The sequence below is a fragment of the Lolium perenne genome, chromosome 2, assembly GCF_019359855.2.
Source record: "Lolium perenne isolate Kyuss_39 chromosome 2, Kyuss_2.0, whole genome shotgun sequence".
Taxonomy (NCBI): Eukaryota; Viridiplantae; Streptophyta; class Magnoliopsida; order Poales; family Poaceae; genus Lolium; species Lolium perenne.
In genome coordinates, this window is record NC_067245.2 from 280,345,084 (window position 1) to 280,364,150 (window position 19,067).

Below are 19,067 nucleotides of genomic sequence, written 5' to 3' on the forward strand. Positions count from 1 at the left end.
TTAGATCAGTAAGTTATAAAAATTTGGGAGAAGGAGTTTCATTTAGAATGTTCAGTTAAAACTTAGTGATTTTTCTCTAAGCTACATAATTTCGAACTTGTGATTTTCACCTAAGCTACATGCGTGTTCTACCTAAATTCAAATTACAAAGAGAGCAGCGAAAAAGATAAATCCAAAATAAATAGTGCCACCAAAATGACAAAGGTACAATATTTCAGTTTGTTTTTAACTCTTTGTGTGTATTTCGAATTTGGTTCTTAAAATTATATTGCTTGTAACCACACATTTGTGGACATTTCTAAATTGTTACAACCTATAAATTTGTTTCTCCCTCCGGTTCACAATAATTGCTCAAAAATAAATGTATCTAGGCATGTTTTAGCGTGAATATATCCATTTTTAAGCAACTCTTATGAACAAGAGGAAGTACACAACTCACTTTACCTTTCTAGACGAAAATCTGAGTATATATTCGTCTCCATTATAAATTCGAGAGAAATTGCTGTCCCTCTATTCGGAATCATAAGCATCAGCTGCATATCATTAGGTGGATTTAGACTTAAACAATTGCGAACCTCTCCGAGCCAGCCTTTTCGCCAACATCCGGGACAGGGTGCCGCACATGGTTAGCCACGCAAATGATAGTGAGCTACCACTGCGCATTTCGTATCATGCTTGATCTTTCGGGAGAAAAAAAAAAGAGAGGTTACGATTCTTTTGTAAAAGGAAAACAAAACAAATCGAGGTGCTATTTTTTCTTCTTCAGTGGTCCGTGGAGGAACTTTGGGAGTTGTGGTGCATGCACGCCAGGCGGCAGCTTGCTAATCGTGTAGCCAGACCCTGCGAGGTTGGGCGCACATGTGCAGATCTTGTCTATTCCAATCAGACGCACGAACTCGTTATACAACAGCGCCAGCTACGAGTGATCCGTGCAATCGTTTGCAATTTTATATGCCTGGAATCTTGGTAACAAATGGGGCGGGTGATGAGATGAGATCTGCGTTGTTTGGACGAGAGACTGCCAGGCCTGCAATTTGTTAAGGCAGAGAGCAGGCTTCGTTCCGGGAGACAGCTTTCTCGAGATCTGCGTTTGGTTTAGTTTATGTGGGCAGCTTAACAGTGAAGCACGGTATGTGATCATTAGCGTTCCAATGTTGTTGATTATCATTTCCTCCATGTGATGCAAGTAATACACACCTGTTGGCTGTCGGCAAGTCAGTGGCCGGTGAAACAAATTACTTGCACTAGCTGAAACATTTGGGACTTTCGCTGAAACACAGTTAAACTACAATTAAATTCATATTACTGGTCACCGAAATAGATGTATGTAGAACTAAATGTGTCTAGATAATTTTTATTAACGATAAGTAATACGAATCAGATGGGAGCGGTAATAGTAACATAGTAGTATACAAAGAGCGCCTAAATTTCGGTCACTAAGAACTGGTGAAATATAGTTATAGTAATATCAATGTTGGATTGTTAAATATTTACTTATCGGTTCGGTGGCAACTAGGGAATGAATGGGTGAATCGGCCCGTGAATCAATTAATTGGCCAATTAATCACTTAATCAGCTACTTGGTGACATTGGAGTAGAGATTAGGCCATTTTTTAACAGTGAGCAATATATATAATTAGGATTGAATTTCAGATACCGGGGAACTAGTGGAAAATAGTTATAGTAATATTTACAATGAGCGTGTAAATTTCGTTCACTCGGAACTGGTGAAAAATAGTTGTAGTAATTTATACACAAAATGCCAATATTTAGATCGACCGCTAGTTTTCAGTTAGGTGATATCATCAAACTTCACTTGCAGTGTAACCCACATTGCAACGAACAAGTAGGATAAATCACAAAACAATCTAATGGTTCGGTGCAGTTGCAACCTATGTTACAAACTTACAACTAATAACTAGCAAGAATAACGAGGCAATGTGATGGTCTGAATATCTTTTTCTCTGTTGCAACCCAATTTGCAATAAGAAATATCTCAGTTGCAACTCATGTTCCAATTTTTTTGCATGAATCACAATGTAAATTCATGGTCATAGAAGTCGGGCGAAGAATTAGCAAAAACAAAACAATATTGATTCGTTTGCTGTCATGGCTTAGCCACGGAGATGTTTGCTGAAGACTGGGGGCATGACGAATAAGAGTAAATGGTTTGTTGGCGTGGGAGCGGCGAGCAGGAACATGGGCGGTTACACGTCCACACCGTCCAGCACAGAATATTTGTTTGTTGGTGCTTCCTGTTATTTTCAGTGACTCGGCGATGAGTAGTGAAGAAGTGCAGAAAAGAATTGGAAATTGAAATGTCCAACGAATCTGACGCTGGAGACTTGTGGAGTATCATCATTAATTGTTTGATTTCATTTCCTTCACCTTTTCCTTTTATTTACTCACCTCTGAAAATTTCATTATGCTTGTAATTCTTCAGAGATCTCATTTGCTCTTTCCTCGTATATCTAACTGATAAGAGTAAATGGTTTGTTGGTCCATGTTCAGTTATCTTCAGAGATTAGCTCTCACAAAGAACAGTTGGTTTACACCCAGAGCAAGAAGCAAACACATGTATGATTTTTTTTTTTTTTTTTGAACTAGCAAAGGGCCTGGAAGGCCCAGGAAGTTTCATTACGTCACACATGGCGGGTACAGTTTTACAAGGAGGTCCTCTGGCATCTTTTACACAGAAAAACCAGAATTTGACGAAAGGCCTTCCAAATTAACATACAACACCCTGGGACAAATAGTAAAAAAGCAATCAGGTCCCTGGGCGCAACCACCACCAGTCGCCGGCGACCTCAAGACGTTGCCGCCGAGATACGCTGCCAAGCTGCTCGATAGCATACTTCCGGCGACACTGCTGATTCGCCAGTCGCTTCTCCTCCTCCGGGGATGAACCACTTGGCGATGGAGAGACGATGAGCTCCGACGAAACGAGCACAGAGCAACCTCAATCTTGGAGGTTGGAGATGGGCCGCTTGTCCGGCCAAAGATCGCGGCGCTGCTGGAAAGCGCCACGTGATTCTCGAGGGAGTTCTTGCACAGAGACTCCATAGCACCCTTGAGGTAGAAGTCGATGAAGACGGTCCGGGAGAGGCTCGCCGTCGTCTTTCTTCTTACCACCATGGCAAGGATGAAGACGCCTAAGCCTAGCAACCACCAGGCACCCGCTGCACCAACAGAGATGACATGGTCTTGTCCCTCGATCCAACAGCGGCACGCCATGCTTCAGCTCCTCCTCGCCACCGAGGCCGGCCAGGAGCAAAGCAGAGGCGTACCTATCAGCTCCGTGAAGAAAACCCCACCTCGCCTCCACGGCCGGCCAGGGGAACATCAACAGCGCTGCTGAGGTAGAGAGAAGAACCTGTCGCCGCAGATTCGTTGAAGAAGACGGCGCAGCTTCTTGCCCCTTTCCCCTCCGACCACCGGAGTAGAGAGAGGGCTAGCAGCAGCCCTAACCTGATCGAGATCCGGTGGCTCAGATCTAGACCACCGCCTCCACTACATGGCACCTTATTGTTGGAGCAGCCGCCGAACAACAACCGCGCCCCTCCGACAAGGACGGCGAGGAACAAGAACATCGGCCATCACCAGATCTGGCCCAAGGCGACCGGCGAACTCCAGACGGCATAAAGCCAGCTACTCACAGAGGCCAAACCTACACCTAATATTTACACTACGGAGGCCGCCGCCTTCCCTTAGCACGTTTCGACCGGCGACGCCGGCGAGAACGGCCTCGGGTCGGCCCGGCGGAAGAGAAACTCCTCTCAAAACGAGCGTGGGAGGGGGAAAATGAGCCTCAGCAAAGACAAACACATGTATGATGGGACTAGTACTTTTGTGTTGAGCAGAATGAATCAAAGAAGAGCCGCAAGCTATTCCGTGGAAGATGCACATAATTGGAGTACTGTAATTTTTTAGTATCGATCTTGCGTGTCGTTTGACTGTACCATCGGATCAGGGTTTTGCCAGCTCGAAAACAAAGATACTCATTCAGAAGGAGTAAACGAGATGTAATATCGCTCAAAAATTGGCAACTGCATAGCACTTTGTACCATTGCCTCGAAGAATTACACAGCCGGAGTGCTCATACGCTACCCAAGAGGCCAAGACCAAGAGGATGTAATCAAAAGCTGGGACTAGGCGCAGATTGGTGAACCCCGGGAAAGAAGCTCATGCTCAGCATTCACGGCTTCACCATTAGACACAGGCGCCGGCACTTGGAGTGGAGCACGCCGATCGAGCTGCGGCTGAGCCCACGCAGATTATGTACGCAGCTTGGCACTCTCGCAGGTTAGCTGGCGACGGGCACCTCCCTGGACTCCCGGCGCCCGCGCCCGGACGCCGTTGCCGACGACGAGAAGTGCTTCTGCCTCCGGGCGGCGGACTTGGCCGCTTGCCTGGCGTCGAGCCGCATCTGGTGGTGGCGGCAGTCCTCGCTGCAGAAGGGGGTGTCCCCTCTGTACATGAAGACGTCGCTGTCGCGCGCGAGCCGCTTGGAGCAGAGCGCGCACGCGTCCTGCGCGGGCATGGCGGGCTCGTCGACCGGCTCCGCGTCGAAGAAGAAGAAGGAGCAGGCTACTGAAGCCGCCATGGCTTATGTGTGTGTAGTGGAGGTGAGCTTCGAGCAAAGGAGCAAAGATGAAGTTCGCAGCGAGCTTCTTGCTGGTTGAGGTGCCGGAGGAAGGAGGAGGAGCGAGCTGGGTGAGGAAAGCGAGGTTGGAGGGTGGGCATATATGGTTGCGCGGGGACGGACGGCGGGAGGAGACGAGGGCAGCACACGGGGTCGGGCAATACCGCGCGCCGGGCCGGAGCGGTATAGAGCCATGGTGCCATACGGTGGGTGGGTGGGTGGCCCGATTGCAGACGTGGCTCCACCGCGGCGAAAACGACAGCAACCCATGTCCGAGAGACGTGGAGTAGGGTCCCGCTGCCTGACAGAGACGGAGAGAGGCAGTTCCAAAAATGTCGCCCTCGTTGTACCCAAAACCTGTGTGCTAGCCTGCTAGCGGTAGCAGTCTACTCGTACGTTGCCTCTTAAGACATGAGCAATGGTGGCATACACAACTAGCTGTTCCATGTAAAAAAGTTGTAAGAAGCAACATGGTGAATTTTATCTTTTCAATAGAAGCTACTACTTTAGTCAGAAAAAAAAGAAAAGGGACCCCACAAATATGACACTATGTATTTCTTTTCTCTCTTCAAAAAGCATGCTTTTAGGACTGAAGATCCCACTTCTTAAAGAGGAGGCTGCCTCCTCATCCGAACCTACTTTGGACCACCCGAACCTAACTAAAGGTGCGAAGCAGCACCTCTAGAGCAGTGCATTGGGCATGCCCTTACTACCACCCAAGACGACAGATTGGAAATACAAATAGTAGCTCTACTTTTCTCGGCCAGGCGAAAGATATAGGGTCCATCTAGATCTCAGTTACCTGAGAGTTAACTAACTTTCAGCAACTTCCTTTCCACCTTCGGCCAACCTCTCTCGCATCCACCGCTGGCCGGATTGCCGTCCACCCCGCCCATGTCCAGCGCGCTGCCGCGCCCCTCGTTGCCCCGCCCTGCCCCAAGCTCCCACCACCGCCGGTCCAACCATCTCTCTGAGCCCCGTCTCTTTCTTCTTCGGCGCCGGGCACCCCGCACCCGCACCCTAAACCCTAAGGTTTATCCTCGCAATCGTCGTCTCTGCCGCGGCCAGCCACGCCGTCACCTGCTCCGGCTCGGCGAAAGTTCCCCTGCCCCCTCCCTCCTCCCTCCTCCCGCTCTGTGTGTCCAAGGTAGAAGATGATGCATGGATCTTGGCACAATTTGCACGGTAGAAGATTCTAGTGAGCTCTGAGCTAACTCTCAGTTTACTGAGAATTAACAAAACCGAAAGATATAAGCAAATATTCACCCCAATTATAAATTCGAAAGAAATTGCTGCATGTCCCTCTAGTCAGAACCGTGGGCATCAAAATCCACATCACATCACCAGGCGGATTTGGGATTACAAAACTGCAGAGGGCCGATAGTTAGCGGCCAGCCTTTTCGCCAACATCCGGGACAGGTGCCCCACATGGTTAGGCATGCTAAGAGCATCTCCACCGGCCGCCCCGATAGCTATTTGGGGCCAGGGAGCGAAAATGGGCTCGCACCAACGCGCCCCAAACGGCGCCGACCAATTTTCGAGCCCGATAGAATCGCCGGCAACCCCGTGTTGGCCCCTTCGCCAAGGGCGCGAATCGGACGCGCCGGCGCCTCGCGGAACGATAGTTTTCGCAGGTGGGGGGCCTTGTCAGCGAGGGGACGCGGCGGTTCGCATTGGAAACGACGCGGGGAGGTTGGTTATCGGCGTTAATGGCCTCCCGCGCGGAAACCATAACGGCGAGGGCGGCGACTGGACACGCGGAGTCCACCTACCTTACGCACGCGCCTTCAATGCGCGTCCGCCGCCTCCCATAAAACCCCACCGGCGCACGCTTCTCTCTTTTCCCGCCGTCCTCAACCTCCGCGCGAACCACCACCCACACGCCGACACGATGGCGCACAACGACCAGGCCGGCGGCAGCGGCGGCATGCTCCGCTCCACGCAGCTGTCGTTCGACGAGGCCGACGTGTTGTACTGGCACCGCATCCCCGTGCCAGTACAGTACAAGTTGCGGCACGGCTGGCACGTCTCCAACGGCGGCTTCGCCGTGCCGCCGCCGCCACCGCGAGGGCCGCAGACGCGGGCCCTCGCCAAGGAACGGCGGAACCAGATAACGCCGGAGGAGAGGAGCCTACCGAAGAACGCTCTCGACAGCCCGGACTGGGCACATCGCTTCGAAGACGAGCGCGCCGTCGAGCTCGCGCGGACGGCCGCTTCAACAATGTCGGTCGCCGTGCCTGGTGGTACGGCCACGACGTCGACGACACGCTCCGCGAGTACGGCTTCCGACCACGCCACCGCGGGAAACGGGAACCGGTCTATTTCCCGCAGGCGGCGAACATGGCGCCGCCGCCTATGAGGGCACCGGAACGGACCGTGGCGTCCGGAACCTCGCGCACCGGATCGTCTGCCGTCGCGCGCACGCGCCTCCTTCCGGAGGCGTCGTCATCCGCGATGACGCGAGGCGCGCGTCCTCTGCTCCGGATCCTCGGACGACGGGGTCGGGCTACCGCGCCCGCGTCAAGGAGGAGGACGCCTCGCCACCACTTCCGTCGGTGAAGAAGAAATGGTGGGAGAAGGAGGGCGAGGCGCAGGCGGCCCTCCGTGGCAACGGCGATGAGGAGGAGTTCCCTGGCCAGAACTTCATCCTCGGTCGCTCCGTCGACGAAGACTATCGCCACATCGCGATCGACCCGCGGCAGGCGGCGGTGTGGTCCGCCAGGGACCACGGCGCCAACTACGTCGACCTCGCTGGACCTTCGGAGCTGCCGGCGCCAAAGGAGCAGAAGGATGACGAGGAGGAGGCCGACGACGCCGACAGCTGGTCCTTCGGGACGTCCAACACGGCGACGAACTGGACTTCAGCGCCTTCGACTCTCCGCGCCGCTAGATGTTTATTTTTAGTTTTGTAGTTTCAATTCGCGTTAAATTTGTACAAATTTCATTCGAACTTCGTATGAATATCGTTTTCAACATTTCAATTTGGTTTACTAAATGTATCGAGGCCGCCGGTTTGGTGGCGCCGGTGTGGGAGCAGCGTCCCCGAATAAAGGATGGTGTGCCGGCGATCACCAAACGGAGTTGCCGGCGCCTATTTGAGGGGCTGCCGGTGGAGATGCTCTAATGATAGTGAGCTAACACTGCGCTTGATCTAATGAGGAAGGAAAATACAATTAAACTTATCATATGCTTCAAGTGCTGGTATGTAGCAGCTGATGAACTGTGGGAAACATGTGCAGATCTTGTCTACTCCAATCACACGCACCAACTCGTCATACAACAGCGCCAGCTACGTGCGATCCGTGTAACCATTTGCAGTTCTAGATGGCTGAAATCTTGGTAAAAAAATTGGGGCGGCTGATGAGATCTGCGTTGTTTGGAGGAGAAGGTGCCAGGTTTCAGCACCTATAATTTGTTCAGGGTGGAGGGCAGGCTTCGTCCCGGGAGACAGCTTTTCTCGAGATCTGTTCCCGGTTTAGTTTATGTGTGCAGCTTAACACTGAAGCACTATGGGTGATCATTGGCGCTTCAACTAGCTCAAGACTTCCATTTTCTCCACAAGAAAGTGTTAGCCAGTAACGTACACTTGTCGCCAAGCCAGTGGCCGGTGAACAACTACAAAATACTATGCTTGTACCAACTGACATGAATTTCAGACTTTTGGCGAAATAACAGTTCTAAATTGTAGTGCGCCTCAAAGAAAATTGCCCCGGTGGGGGGCGAGCATGGGTGGAGTGTTTGACACCGAGTGGCTCGTGAAAACCTACAAATTACAAGGGCCTGTTTGGTTCACAGCCACAGTTTGTCAAGCCTAACTTTGGCAAGTGTGGCAGCCACAAAAGTGTGGCTAGGATTTTGGAAGCTACAAAGTGTGGTAAAAGTTGGCAAAAAATTCACTCTATGACAAGTGGGCCATATGATTAGTGAAGTGTGGCAGCTCTAAAGTGTGGCAAGAACCAAACACATGTCAAATTGCCAAACTTTGGCTTGGCAAAGTGTGGCTAGGAACCAAACAGGCCCAAAGATCACAAGACATTTGGGGGCTTTCGGTGAAGAAGAGCTGTGAATCTGGTGATACCCAGTGCGTCTAAAAAACCAAACACATTCAAGCGGATATGGATGTCCAGCAGGGCTTCGCGCCACGAATCATACCGGGGCTTCCTGCCATCTTGTTTGTCCAGCGGATATGGATGTCGGCGTGGCAACCCGGACATATGTGGCCGGAAGGGCGTTACGGCGCCTGGTTCGTGGGACTCGGTGTGGCTCAACACCTCTTCTCCGCATGGTGCGAGTGGTGGTGGCGGTGCCCGTTGAGAGGAGCCGATAGGCGACGATGTGGGGGCGCCGCCGATATGCTTAATGCAGGAGATGGTCCTTGGGTTCTTCTCGCGCCAAGATGCTGCTATGCTTGATGTCGAACGTCGTTCATCTCGCCAGTGACGAGTTTTCGAAAGCTCTGCTGGTGATCTCCATTGGATGTGTGATGCATGTAGTTTGCTGGATCAGATGAGATTCGGTCTTGTTCCACCATATTTCTAGTTGTGCGGTTTCAAGATGGAGTGATACAAACCTTCACTCCCTGTCGTTATACTGGAACATGTCGGTTTTTCATTTTTGTGGAGAAGACTGTGGCGAAAAATGTCATGACTACCGAGGTGTGAGGTTTACTAGTGGCGGACTGAATCTTTGTGGCGATGAGGACTTTTCTGGTATATCTTGACTTGCAACAGCGACATCGACAAGCGGGGGCAGCATAGGAGGAGTACAGAGTTTTATCTTTCAGGGTGAAAATCCAAGGTCTGGTCTTAAATGGTTGTGACTGACAATGTCTTTGTTGAATGCATTGTTTTAAGAGGGCGGACTTTCTCCAGGGTGGAAATTCAAGATCTAACATTAGTTGGTTGTGATTCATAGTATATTCTTGTTGAATACACTAGTTAAATGCCCGTGCGTTGCACGGTGGCTCGCATTTTTTTTGCGGCATATGTAAATATAATTCATGCGAAAATTCAGATATTTAAAACATATATCTACACAACATTGTAAGATAGCTATGGACCACAACAGTGGTATGTACACAAACATTGTGTCCAATTGACAAACAAGATTGTCAACGGCGGACAATGTCACCTTCCTCTGGCTCCATTTTATGACGAGTTCTATCGAAAATGCACTTTTGGACGTGGGAGCATATGCTCTTGCTATCCACAAAACATTTTAATATATTTAAAAATATGAACAAAATTTTAGTGCATATACATCGACATTATAAGTGCACACGCTAAGTTTCACGGAAAATTGGCATTTATTGTGCGTTGTGTAAAAAAAGATAAAGAAATGTATCTTGAAAAGCTCTTTTTAAGCATCAATTTTTTTTCTTTTTTGAACAAGACACAAAAATTGTCGATTTTAGGCTAAACAACTTCATGAGCACAAAGGATGTCGACATGTATGTACAATTTTTGTTCGATTTTTTTTTACATTTCAAATTGCGTTTAGAGGTCGTTTCAAAAACCAGGAGCATATGCTCCTGGGTGCAAAAACACCTTGTCCGAGTTCTATCTCCCACAAAAGACTCAATTCATCATGCTTGTACTTAAATTTCATTACTCCACCCTAACCCCAATTGTCTTCCACCTTTCACTCCGCCTTAACTTCTATTTGAATTTCCATGAGTTGGTATAGACTATGAGATAAGAAAAAATATACATGTAGCTAAATAAATGCATATGCTTTAGATGAAGCATTGGACGATACATTGCAACACTTCCCCAATCTTGCACTACAATCTTCTCAAATCATAGTGAATCTCCACAGCCTTCAACTTAGCCTTTGAATTTACCTTCTCTCTTTTGGTATTATTGTATCTCTTTGAGTATTGGTTGGACCTTCCCGCTGACTTTGCCCCAATCTGATCAAATGGGTTCATCCAACATTAACTCGTTGTTAGAGAGTCACACTAAGACTTGGTTGTTGAAAAACACAATAGGGAAGATTATAGTGGTTGAGCAACTCCATCTGCAGTAAAAAGAATACTTGTTCAATTAACAACCAACTAATAATGCGAGATCACGTTCTTGCTTCTTTGAAAAAAATAAACAAGCGAACTTACATGAGCTTATTTGCTTACATATCCAAAAATTCACTCATGAATTTTCCTATATTACCATATAGTAATTACTATCTACAACCAATTCAAGAACCCACTCATGAAGATGCCACAAATTTTATCAACCAAACAAACCGTGGATTAAGTCTTAAGTTTTCACAACACCAAAAATTCCATATTTCGTAGTTTGTCAACAAACACTTCCAAGTGAAATGGAGCAAGGAAAAAAATTAAGGGTTGGGACATACTGTTGTGATAATTGGAAATGCTCAAGTTGTAGAGTACTTCAGGTTGGCTTCTTTACCAAAACGTATAGGTTATATGGGTACTCTGTGAGCACATGCAAGAATAAGAACCTGACATGAGGAGATCAAAGAAAAGACAATTATAATTAATTCTATTGACAACTTACAGAAGAAAAGAAAAGACAATTATAATTAATTCTATTGACAACTTACAGAAGAACACGTATACAATATAACCAGGAAAGCAGCATATGTATGTGAGCACGACATATCTTGTTCCTGCATTTTACACAATTAATCCTGATAATATTAGACGGATTATATACCATCTTCCTTCTGTAATTTGCACAACTACGACATTAGTTTTCTAAACACATGACAAAGGATTTAAATGGGTATTTGATGTCTTATCAGTAGAGATGCAAATTCTATTTGGTGGAAGAGACAAGCAACATACGAAGTAGGACTAAAAATAAAGAGGTACATAAACTTGACTTGCCTGCAAGACTGCAAAATAACACGATAACTCATATCTTTTTCAGGATTGAGGGTAAATAACCAATGGTTCCATAAGATTATTTGACAACTAATGTGTTCTCTTGCACCCGGGGAGCCAAACATGTTTCATGTCTGATGGGACTCAATAGCCAAGAAAAATTGTTAACACATATACATTATTCATGGAGGACAAAGTACAATTTTCAATAAATATGGTGGCCTTGGTTATCGAGTTAGCACCTGAAACTACTATGAAACTTATGTGTGAGCACACTACTCTACACTGTGTATGCACCCAACGGAACGCAACAAGGCATCAATAGTGGTTACAGTATTAAAAAAGAACTAACCCTGTGTACTTAAGAAATCATACACTAACTCAGATTTCAGCTGGAAAAAGAAAAGTAGCATACCATCATAAATATATTCCAGAGCACGAAGCATCTGGTAGAGAAAGAATTGATGATCCTCTTTGGTAATGTCGCATGGGCCTTGATTTGGTGGGGTCTGTATCCATCGGCTCAAAGAAAACACAAATATCCTTGAAGTAACTCCTTTATGGAGGTAACATTATATATAGATGATCTCAATTATATCAGGATGTCTAAATAGCCGTAGTAATATAATCTCACAGAGAATCCGGGCAGCATCAAACAAGTCTCACAGATATTGTGTATTTTCTTGATTGCAACATTGTCGCTAGTATATTGGTCAATGTCTGAACAAACGACACTGTAACTTCCCTTTGTTGATGACTTCCTGAATATTGTATCTGTTAGCATCCTGAAGAAGTCCATCTCCAATGAACCCTGAGAAAAGTACAAGAAAAGGCTTATGTAATTTAAGACTTCCAAAAGGTAAACAATTTTATAAGTAACACTGGAATTGCAAAATATTTTTAGAATTTTCAGCAACAGCTCGCAGCACAAAATTTGTTTTGGGGAGATTAATTTAGTTGTAAGAACAATCACAGGATCTTGTCAGGTGTGTGGCGAGGAGAGCAGTAACTTCAATAACTTTGGGTGCACAAGATATCCGCTACAAAGAAACATATATGTTTTGAGCATGGATTCTGCCAATGTTAATTTTAAATTGCAAGAATTGCAGAAACGAACAAGAAGACTAAGAAGTCAGCAAATATCCAATATCTCACCAAATTGAACCATGATTATCAGAGATACAGCATGCACCAATATTATCATTACACCTCGACGATTAGCAGATGAATGATCATGCAGCAATTGATGCTACTACAAGCTATATGCATCAAAAAAATTATATACTTACTGAGATAATAAGATACACGGCAACATATCCTGTGAATCCGATAACTTTTTGTATCCGTGCATCCCAACAATCTCAGCCAGTCGATCTGTACTCAACGCCAGCGATCCGAAATAATGCCAATTTGCAGATACATGCCCGCAGCCAAATTACGCTAGCCCTGCTAATTTGTGAAAACCCCCTCAGTCCTATGCACTGCTCCATCGTTTCAGTTCTGGACTCATCTTCCCCAAATACCTCCACTGCTTCGTCGTTCCTTAAGACGGCGGCCGGCAAGGCAGCAACACCAACGTCTAGTGTGTCTCCATTTGGTGGCGACCATCTCGTGGAGATCCTTCATAGTTTCAGATGGAGGAACTGCCTGACCATCTCACCGAGAGCCGAGAGGCCTGCGACGATACCGGCTGCAAGGCGCCGTAGACAAGCGGCGAATGCATCCGGAGGCGCAGGCGTGTTCGCCGAGGTTCACCGGCGAATGCATTTGGAGAAGAGATGCGCTCCGTGTTTGCCGAGGTTCACCGGCTGCCGCCGAGAACTTGAGATTGCATTAACGAGGCCACGATCTAGTCCTGCGTCCAGGGCGTTTTCTAAAAATCTAATATTGTGGACAGGGTCGAGACATGGAGAGCGGGCGGTTAAATGCAAACTTTAGTCTGGCTAATATGAGCCGCTTGATTTAATCGTCTGGCTAGCATCTCAGGGATACACGGATACACAGATATCACGGATGCACAGGATATGTTGCCTAAGATACACTGTCTATAAATTTTTTGTTCACCATAAATATTCATTGTCAGCCCACAAATATCATATTGGTACGTAGATAAACCAACATTTATCGTAGTGGCATATAAAGGGAAACATATAAAATGACAAATCAGTAAAACATATAGGTACTTTTCTTGAAATGCACGAGCTGCACATCACGCCTTGTCGTGATGTCAGCTGTTGTCTCGAGGTTAGCTGGTTTGACAACATGGCCACTTTACAAATCAGCCTGCAGTTGAGTAGATGCAATCCAAATTTAAGTGTTCTACACATGCAGGAAAATATGAACACCAGCCTCAGCAACGAATCAGGTTCAATGCAACAGTATTACTACAAAATTAAGTAAAACCATTTAGGAGGTAATTAAGCTTGGGTTTTCTGCATTTCAGATTTAATTGTGAACATCCTTCAGAAAGTTTAGTCTACTGTAGTGTAATCTATTTTTTTAGAATTCTAGAATATAAAGCTATTTGTTTAATTATACAGATTGATGAACCACAGACATATGGGGTGTGTTCGGTTTGGGAATTAGGTGGAATGGAATGGAACCATTCCATTTCACTGTCACGGAACCGTTCCATCCCTGTGTTCGGTTTGGACAAAAAAATTGTCACGGAACGGTTCCATCCCTGTGTTCGGTTTTGGAATGGGATGAGAATGGAATGGAATGGGTGAGATTAGTCACCCGATTAATTATTCTAAACTCGATTAATTATTTGCTAAACTTGATTAGTACTGCTAAACTTGATTAATTATTGCTAATCTTGATTAATTATTCCTAATCTTGATTAATTATAATTAATCTTGATTAATTATTGCTAAACTTGATTAAATTAGAGTTAATCGCCCAGCATTACTGTGCCGTTCCACCTCGTCCGGCCGAATCGGCCGGACCGGTCGGTTCCGCATATTGAGGGAATATTCCCTTTTCTGGAACCATTCCATTCCACTCCATTCCAGAAAAGAACACAAGAATGTGTTATGGGAATGGAACCGTTCCATTCCATTCCTCCCGGTTCTAAAACCGAACACATCCATACATTACACTACAGTATTTCTTTCGAATAAAGGAACTGCTGAAGGGGACAAGGCATAATTGCTTTACCTGAATCTGCATGAGAAGGTTGTTAACATTAGCACCAGCAGCAACGCGCAATAAGAACTTTCCTTCTGCACTCGTGACTTTCCTGCCTCCCGAACATACTCATGCATGGATCTGAGAACATCATTCACCTAAAAGCACAAGCACATACTCTTGAGCACCTCTCGAGCAATGTGAACCATGGTTACACAATCTAGAATGTGGGACAAAGTATATCCCACCTGAATCCTGCACACTTCCAGCCAAAATTTCAATTTCTACGGCTGAGCTAATGATTTCAAGGCTGTCTCTCAACCACTTCACTACTGGACCAGCAATTGCAATTGAGCTTTCGAGAGCATAATTGGTGGTTACATATGGGCTAATCTTGTAAGCAATGGTGCTAAGAAGACCATGGGAAGGCTGTGTAACCTCTTCCCGTGTGTTGAGAAGGATGAAGCCACCAGTTCCGTATGTACTTTTTTTTGCTTCACCAGCAGCCCAAGAGGAGGAGGCCGAACCTGGAACCATGCAGCAGCGGCAACAACCCCGGCGGTGGGCGGCTTGATCTTTATCCTCCTCATCAGCCCCGGACTCTAAATCTGTTGCCCCAGAGTGCGCCTCCAGATCCTCAAACTCCCGGTCCATCGTGAGGCTGTGGTTTGCTTCTCCTGCTCGAAATCGCGGGGATACAGAACATCGGCGACGGCGGGGTTCGAGCTCTGCAGTGCATGGCGACAGTAGCGGGAGTGGCGTTCTTGAGATCCCCGGATTTTTAGGGGAAGTTGGAAGGAGCGATGTGGTGGTGGTACACCGCCGTTAGGGCTCTCCGTCGAGCTCGGGATGATGGGGGCTATGGCGAGGTGCGGCGGGCATGCTGGGGTGCCCTCGTCCTCGTCCAAGTGGGGCTGATTTGAGGGGAGTTGGCGGCTGCGTGGATCGATCGGGCGGATGGCGAGGTGCGGTGGGTACGAAGGGGCCGGTGTCCTCGTCCTCGTCATTGAAGTTCGGCATTCCGGGTGGCCAAGTCCATGGCGTGATCTGCGGGCGGGGACGCCAGGGAGTGCGTTTGTGAACGAAGAGACGAGGCTGGACGAAAGAGGACGGACCATGTATGGGTTGACGACGGAACACCAATATTCTTTTTAGGTAGTAGAGATTGTTTTGAGAGAACGGATTTGCTCATGTGTAAAAATTTAAGATCTGGCTTTAATAATGTTTTTGTCTAGTAATTTCCTTTTTAAAAAAATTATTTTGTAAACACAAACCTCTTGTGTTGTTTTGTCAGAGCTACTAGAAATATTTGATCACCATAGCTAGATATTTTGGTGTTAAGCACGTTTGTGGGAGAGGCATGTGTAGTTAGTATTTTCACGATATGAATATATTACTTTTTTAAAAAAAAATTGCTTATTAGTGGTGGATAATACAATAAAGTGTTGTGTACTTTTCTGCGTGGGGCCGGCGATATGCGCTGAGTCACGGTCTACCTCGTAGCGATGTGAGACATGGGCGGTTGCACGTCCACACCATCCAGCCCAAAAATTGCTTGTTGGTGCTTCCGTACTTTTCAGTGACTCGGCAATGAGTAGTGAGACGTTTAGAAAATGCTATAATTGAGAATTGAAATGTTCAACGAATCTAACGTTGGAGGACTTCATTGTGGAATATCATCTTTGATTGATGTCATTTCTTCCACGCTGCCCTTTTATTTACTCAGCTACTCGCTCGACGGAAAATCTCGTTATGCTTGCTAACTCTTCAGAGATTTAATTTCCTCTTGCTCGTATCGAACTGATAAATAGACCAGGCTCAGTATGGGGTTCGTTGGTTCATGCTCAGTATGTTTACACGAAAATCATGAAGATGATTATACAAGGATAACGGGAGCAGTGCTTTTTTGTTCAGCAAGATGAATCAAAGTAGATGCGCTAGTTGTTCTGTGCAAGACACACATGATTGTGCCGTTGATGGCTACTGGAGTAGTAATTTTCGATCGATCTTGCGTCGTTTGACTGATTATTGCGCGCTAGCTAGCAAGTCTGAGCTGAGCATACGATGAGGATCCGCGAGTTAAAAACAAAACATGATACTCATTGGAGAGGAGTAAACAAGAACGGATATCGCTCAAAATTTGTACGATTTCCTTGAGTAATTACACAACCGCGGTGCTCTTGGACACCGCCACGGCTGGAAAGAAAGTTTAACCCGGGAATGAATCCCGCATCTCCAGCCATGGCAAATCACTAAGCTACACGATTCATCCGGTGCATCCCAATTAGGTAGCTCGCCGCCGCCGCCTTCGCGACGCAGATCATGTTAGCTCGCGACTGGCACCTCCCTGGACTCCCGGTGCCCGCGCCCGGACGCCGTTGCCGACGACGAGAACTGCCTCTGCCTCCGGGCGGCGGACTTGGCCGCCTGCCTGGCGTCGAGGCGCATCTGGTGGTCGCGGCAGTCCTCGCTGCAGAAGGGCGTGTCCCCTCTGTACATGAAGACGTCGGTGTCGCGCGCCAACGACTTTGCGCAGAGCGCGCAGGCGTCCTGCACGGGCATGGCGGGCTCGCCTACCGGCTCGGCGTCGAAGAAGAAGAAGGAGCGGGCTACTGACGCCGCCATGGGTGGAGTATGTGTGTAGGTGGTGGCTGCTTGAGAAGAGCAGGGCTGAGCTTTGAAGTGCGCTTGCTGGTTCCGGTGCGTGAGAAGAGGGAGCGAGCGAGCAGTGTGGGCGGGGAGAGCGAAGGGGAAGGTGGGCATATATGGGGCGCGGGCGAGACAAGCAGTCAAGCACACCGCACACGGGCTCAGGCAATACCGGGACTAACCATGGACGACAGAGTATTTTCTTGGAGTGGTGCCATACGGTGGGTGGGTGGCCCGATTGCAGACGCCGGACACGTACGTGGATCCACCGCCGCGACAACGACAGCCACCATGTTATGATGTCCGAGAGACGTGGACGGGTCCCACCGCCTGATACCGACGGGTATAGGTCGCTCTACAAATGTCGCTCTCCTTGTACCCCAAAACTGTGTGCTAGCCATACTGGTCTAGGTATCTAAAAAAAAATAGTGGTCCACGGATAATGCATCTCGGGCCCAACTTATTGGAGCCCTTCTGTTAAAAACGTTTAAAATAATTATATTTGAAGCTTACAAAAATTCTGGAAAACATGTACTTTCTCTGCTCTCAAAAAAACTTTCCAAGTTGTATATAGATATATTTTAGCTATTGTTTCATCCGTATCTAGAAAAAAATAATTTTGCGATTTTCATGTAGAGTGGAATGTATTGAGACTTCACACGCCAACACTACACATTATTGACAATACAAGCATATTTTCAGATTACTTTTAATATTTTCTGAAAAGCTCAAGTGAGCTTGGGAGCCCAATTCTAGCCGCTTTTCTCCGTGAAAATAGATACTCTTTCTCAATGAAAGACTAGAGTAAGACCTAGTTTGGCAGCAAAGTTTTTCTAAAACTGAAGTATCACAAAACTGAAATAATAATTCAGTGCATTGGGAAGGGATACCACAGTTTCATGATACCATAGTATTTCTCAGTTTTGGCAAAAACTTCAAGGTGTTTGGGAATTGCTATTTTAACGTACTTTTACTGGTTGTTTAGTTGCATGCAAGATCCTTTTTACTCATAGGTGTGTTGCGTGACTGTTGCATGCATAGCTGAGCGTGAGTTGCTCACATTGAATGGTTCAGCTCAAGACGTCTATAATCATGCTTCGATGAGTCCTACTGCCTCCATTTTAAGGAACAGAAAACACGTAAAACGAGAACGTCTTATTTCTTGAAACGGTATAGAATCCAGCCTGCCGCGAGAAGAAGGATGGCCGCAGGTGTCATAGGCGAAGACAACGAAGCAGATGCGTTTTTGTGTTTAAGTAAAGAGAGGTTCGGGCTGAAATTTATAATATGTCAAAAAAACTGAAGTTTTTGAGATACTTCAGTTTCCAAAACCTCCATATTTTGTAGACCCAAACGATTTGAAGTATTCAATACTTCATAATTTTTGGAGACTAGACTATTTTCGGTACTTCAAAGAAACTAAGCTCCCAAACGGGGCCTAAATATTCACTCTTGGATAGTAAACATGATCGAAATTGTCGTTCCTCTAGCCGGAATCCTAGGCATCAAATCCACATCATGAGGCAGATTCGATCGGTTTAAACAAACACCATGGTGTTCATTGTTCAGGACGATAATAAGCCCACCAGCCTTTTCGCCAACATTTGGGACATGTGCCCCACATGGTTAGGCACGCTAATGATAGACCAACAGGGCGCACTTGTTATCATAAACATACATGATCTTTTGAGAACATAAAAGAATTTATCATTTACAATCTTTTGGAAAAAAGAGACGAAAGAAACGGTAGGTGTTATATTGTGATCCAAATTCATATACTAAAGGGAGGCTAATTTC

The 19,067-nt window shown here is 46.7% G+C and overlaps 2 protein-coding genes across 2 annotated transcripts; both read right to left on the reverse strand.

Annotated features, from left to right (window-relative positions):
- Positions 1-4,007: 4,007 nt before the first annotated feature.
- LOC127336529 (FCS-Like Zinc finger 15-like) lies at positions 4,008-4,803 on the reverse strand. Its single transcript, XM_051363349.1, has one exon. It carries the CDS (start codon positions 4,601-4,603, stop codon positions 4,304-4,306), a length of 300 nt encoding a protein of 99 aa, XP_051219309.1. The 5' UTR covers positions 4,604-4,803; the 3' UTR covers positions 4,008-4,303.
- Positions 4,804-16,700: 11,897 nt separating this feature from the next.
- On the reverse strand, positions 16,701-17,399 carry LOC127336528 (uncharacterized). Its single transcript, XM_051363348.1, has one exon. The coding sequence runs from the start codon at positions 17,382-17,384 to the stop codon at positions 16,947-16,949; it is 438 nt and encodes a 145-aa protein (XP_051219308.1). The 5' UTR covers positions 17,385-17,399; the 3' UTR covers positions 16,701-16,946.
- Between the last annotated feature and the right edge of the window lie 1,668 nt (positions 17,400-19,067).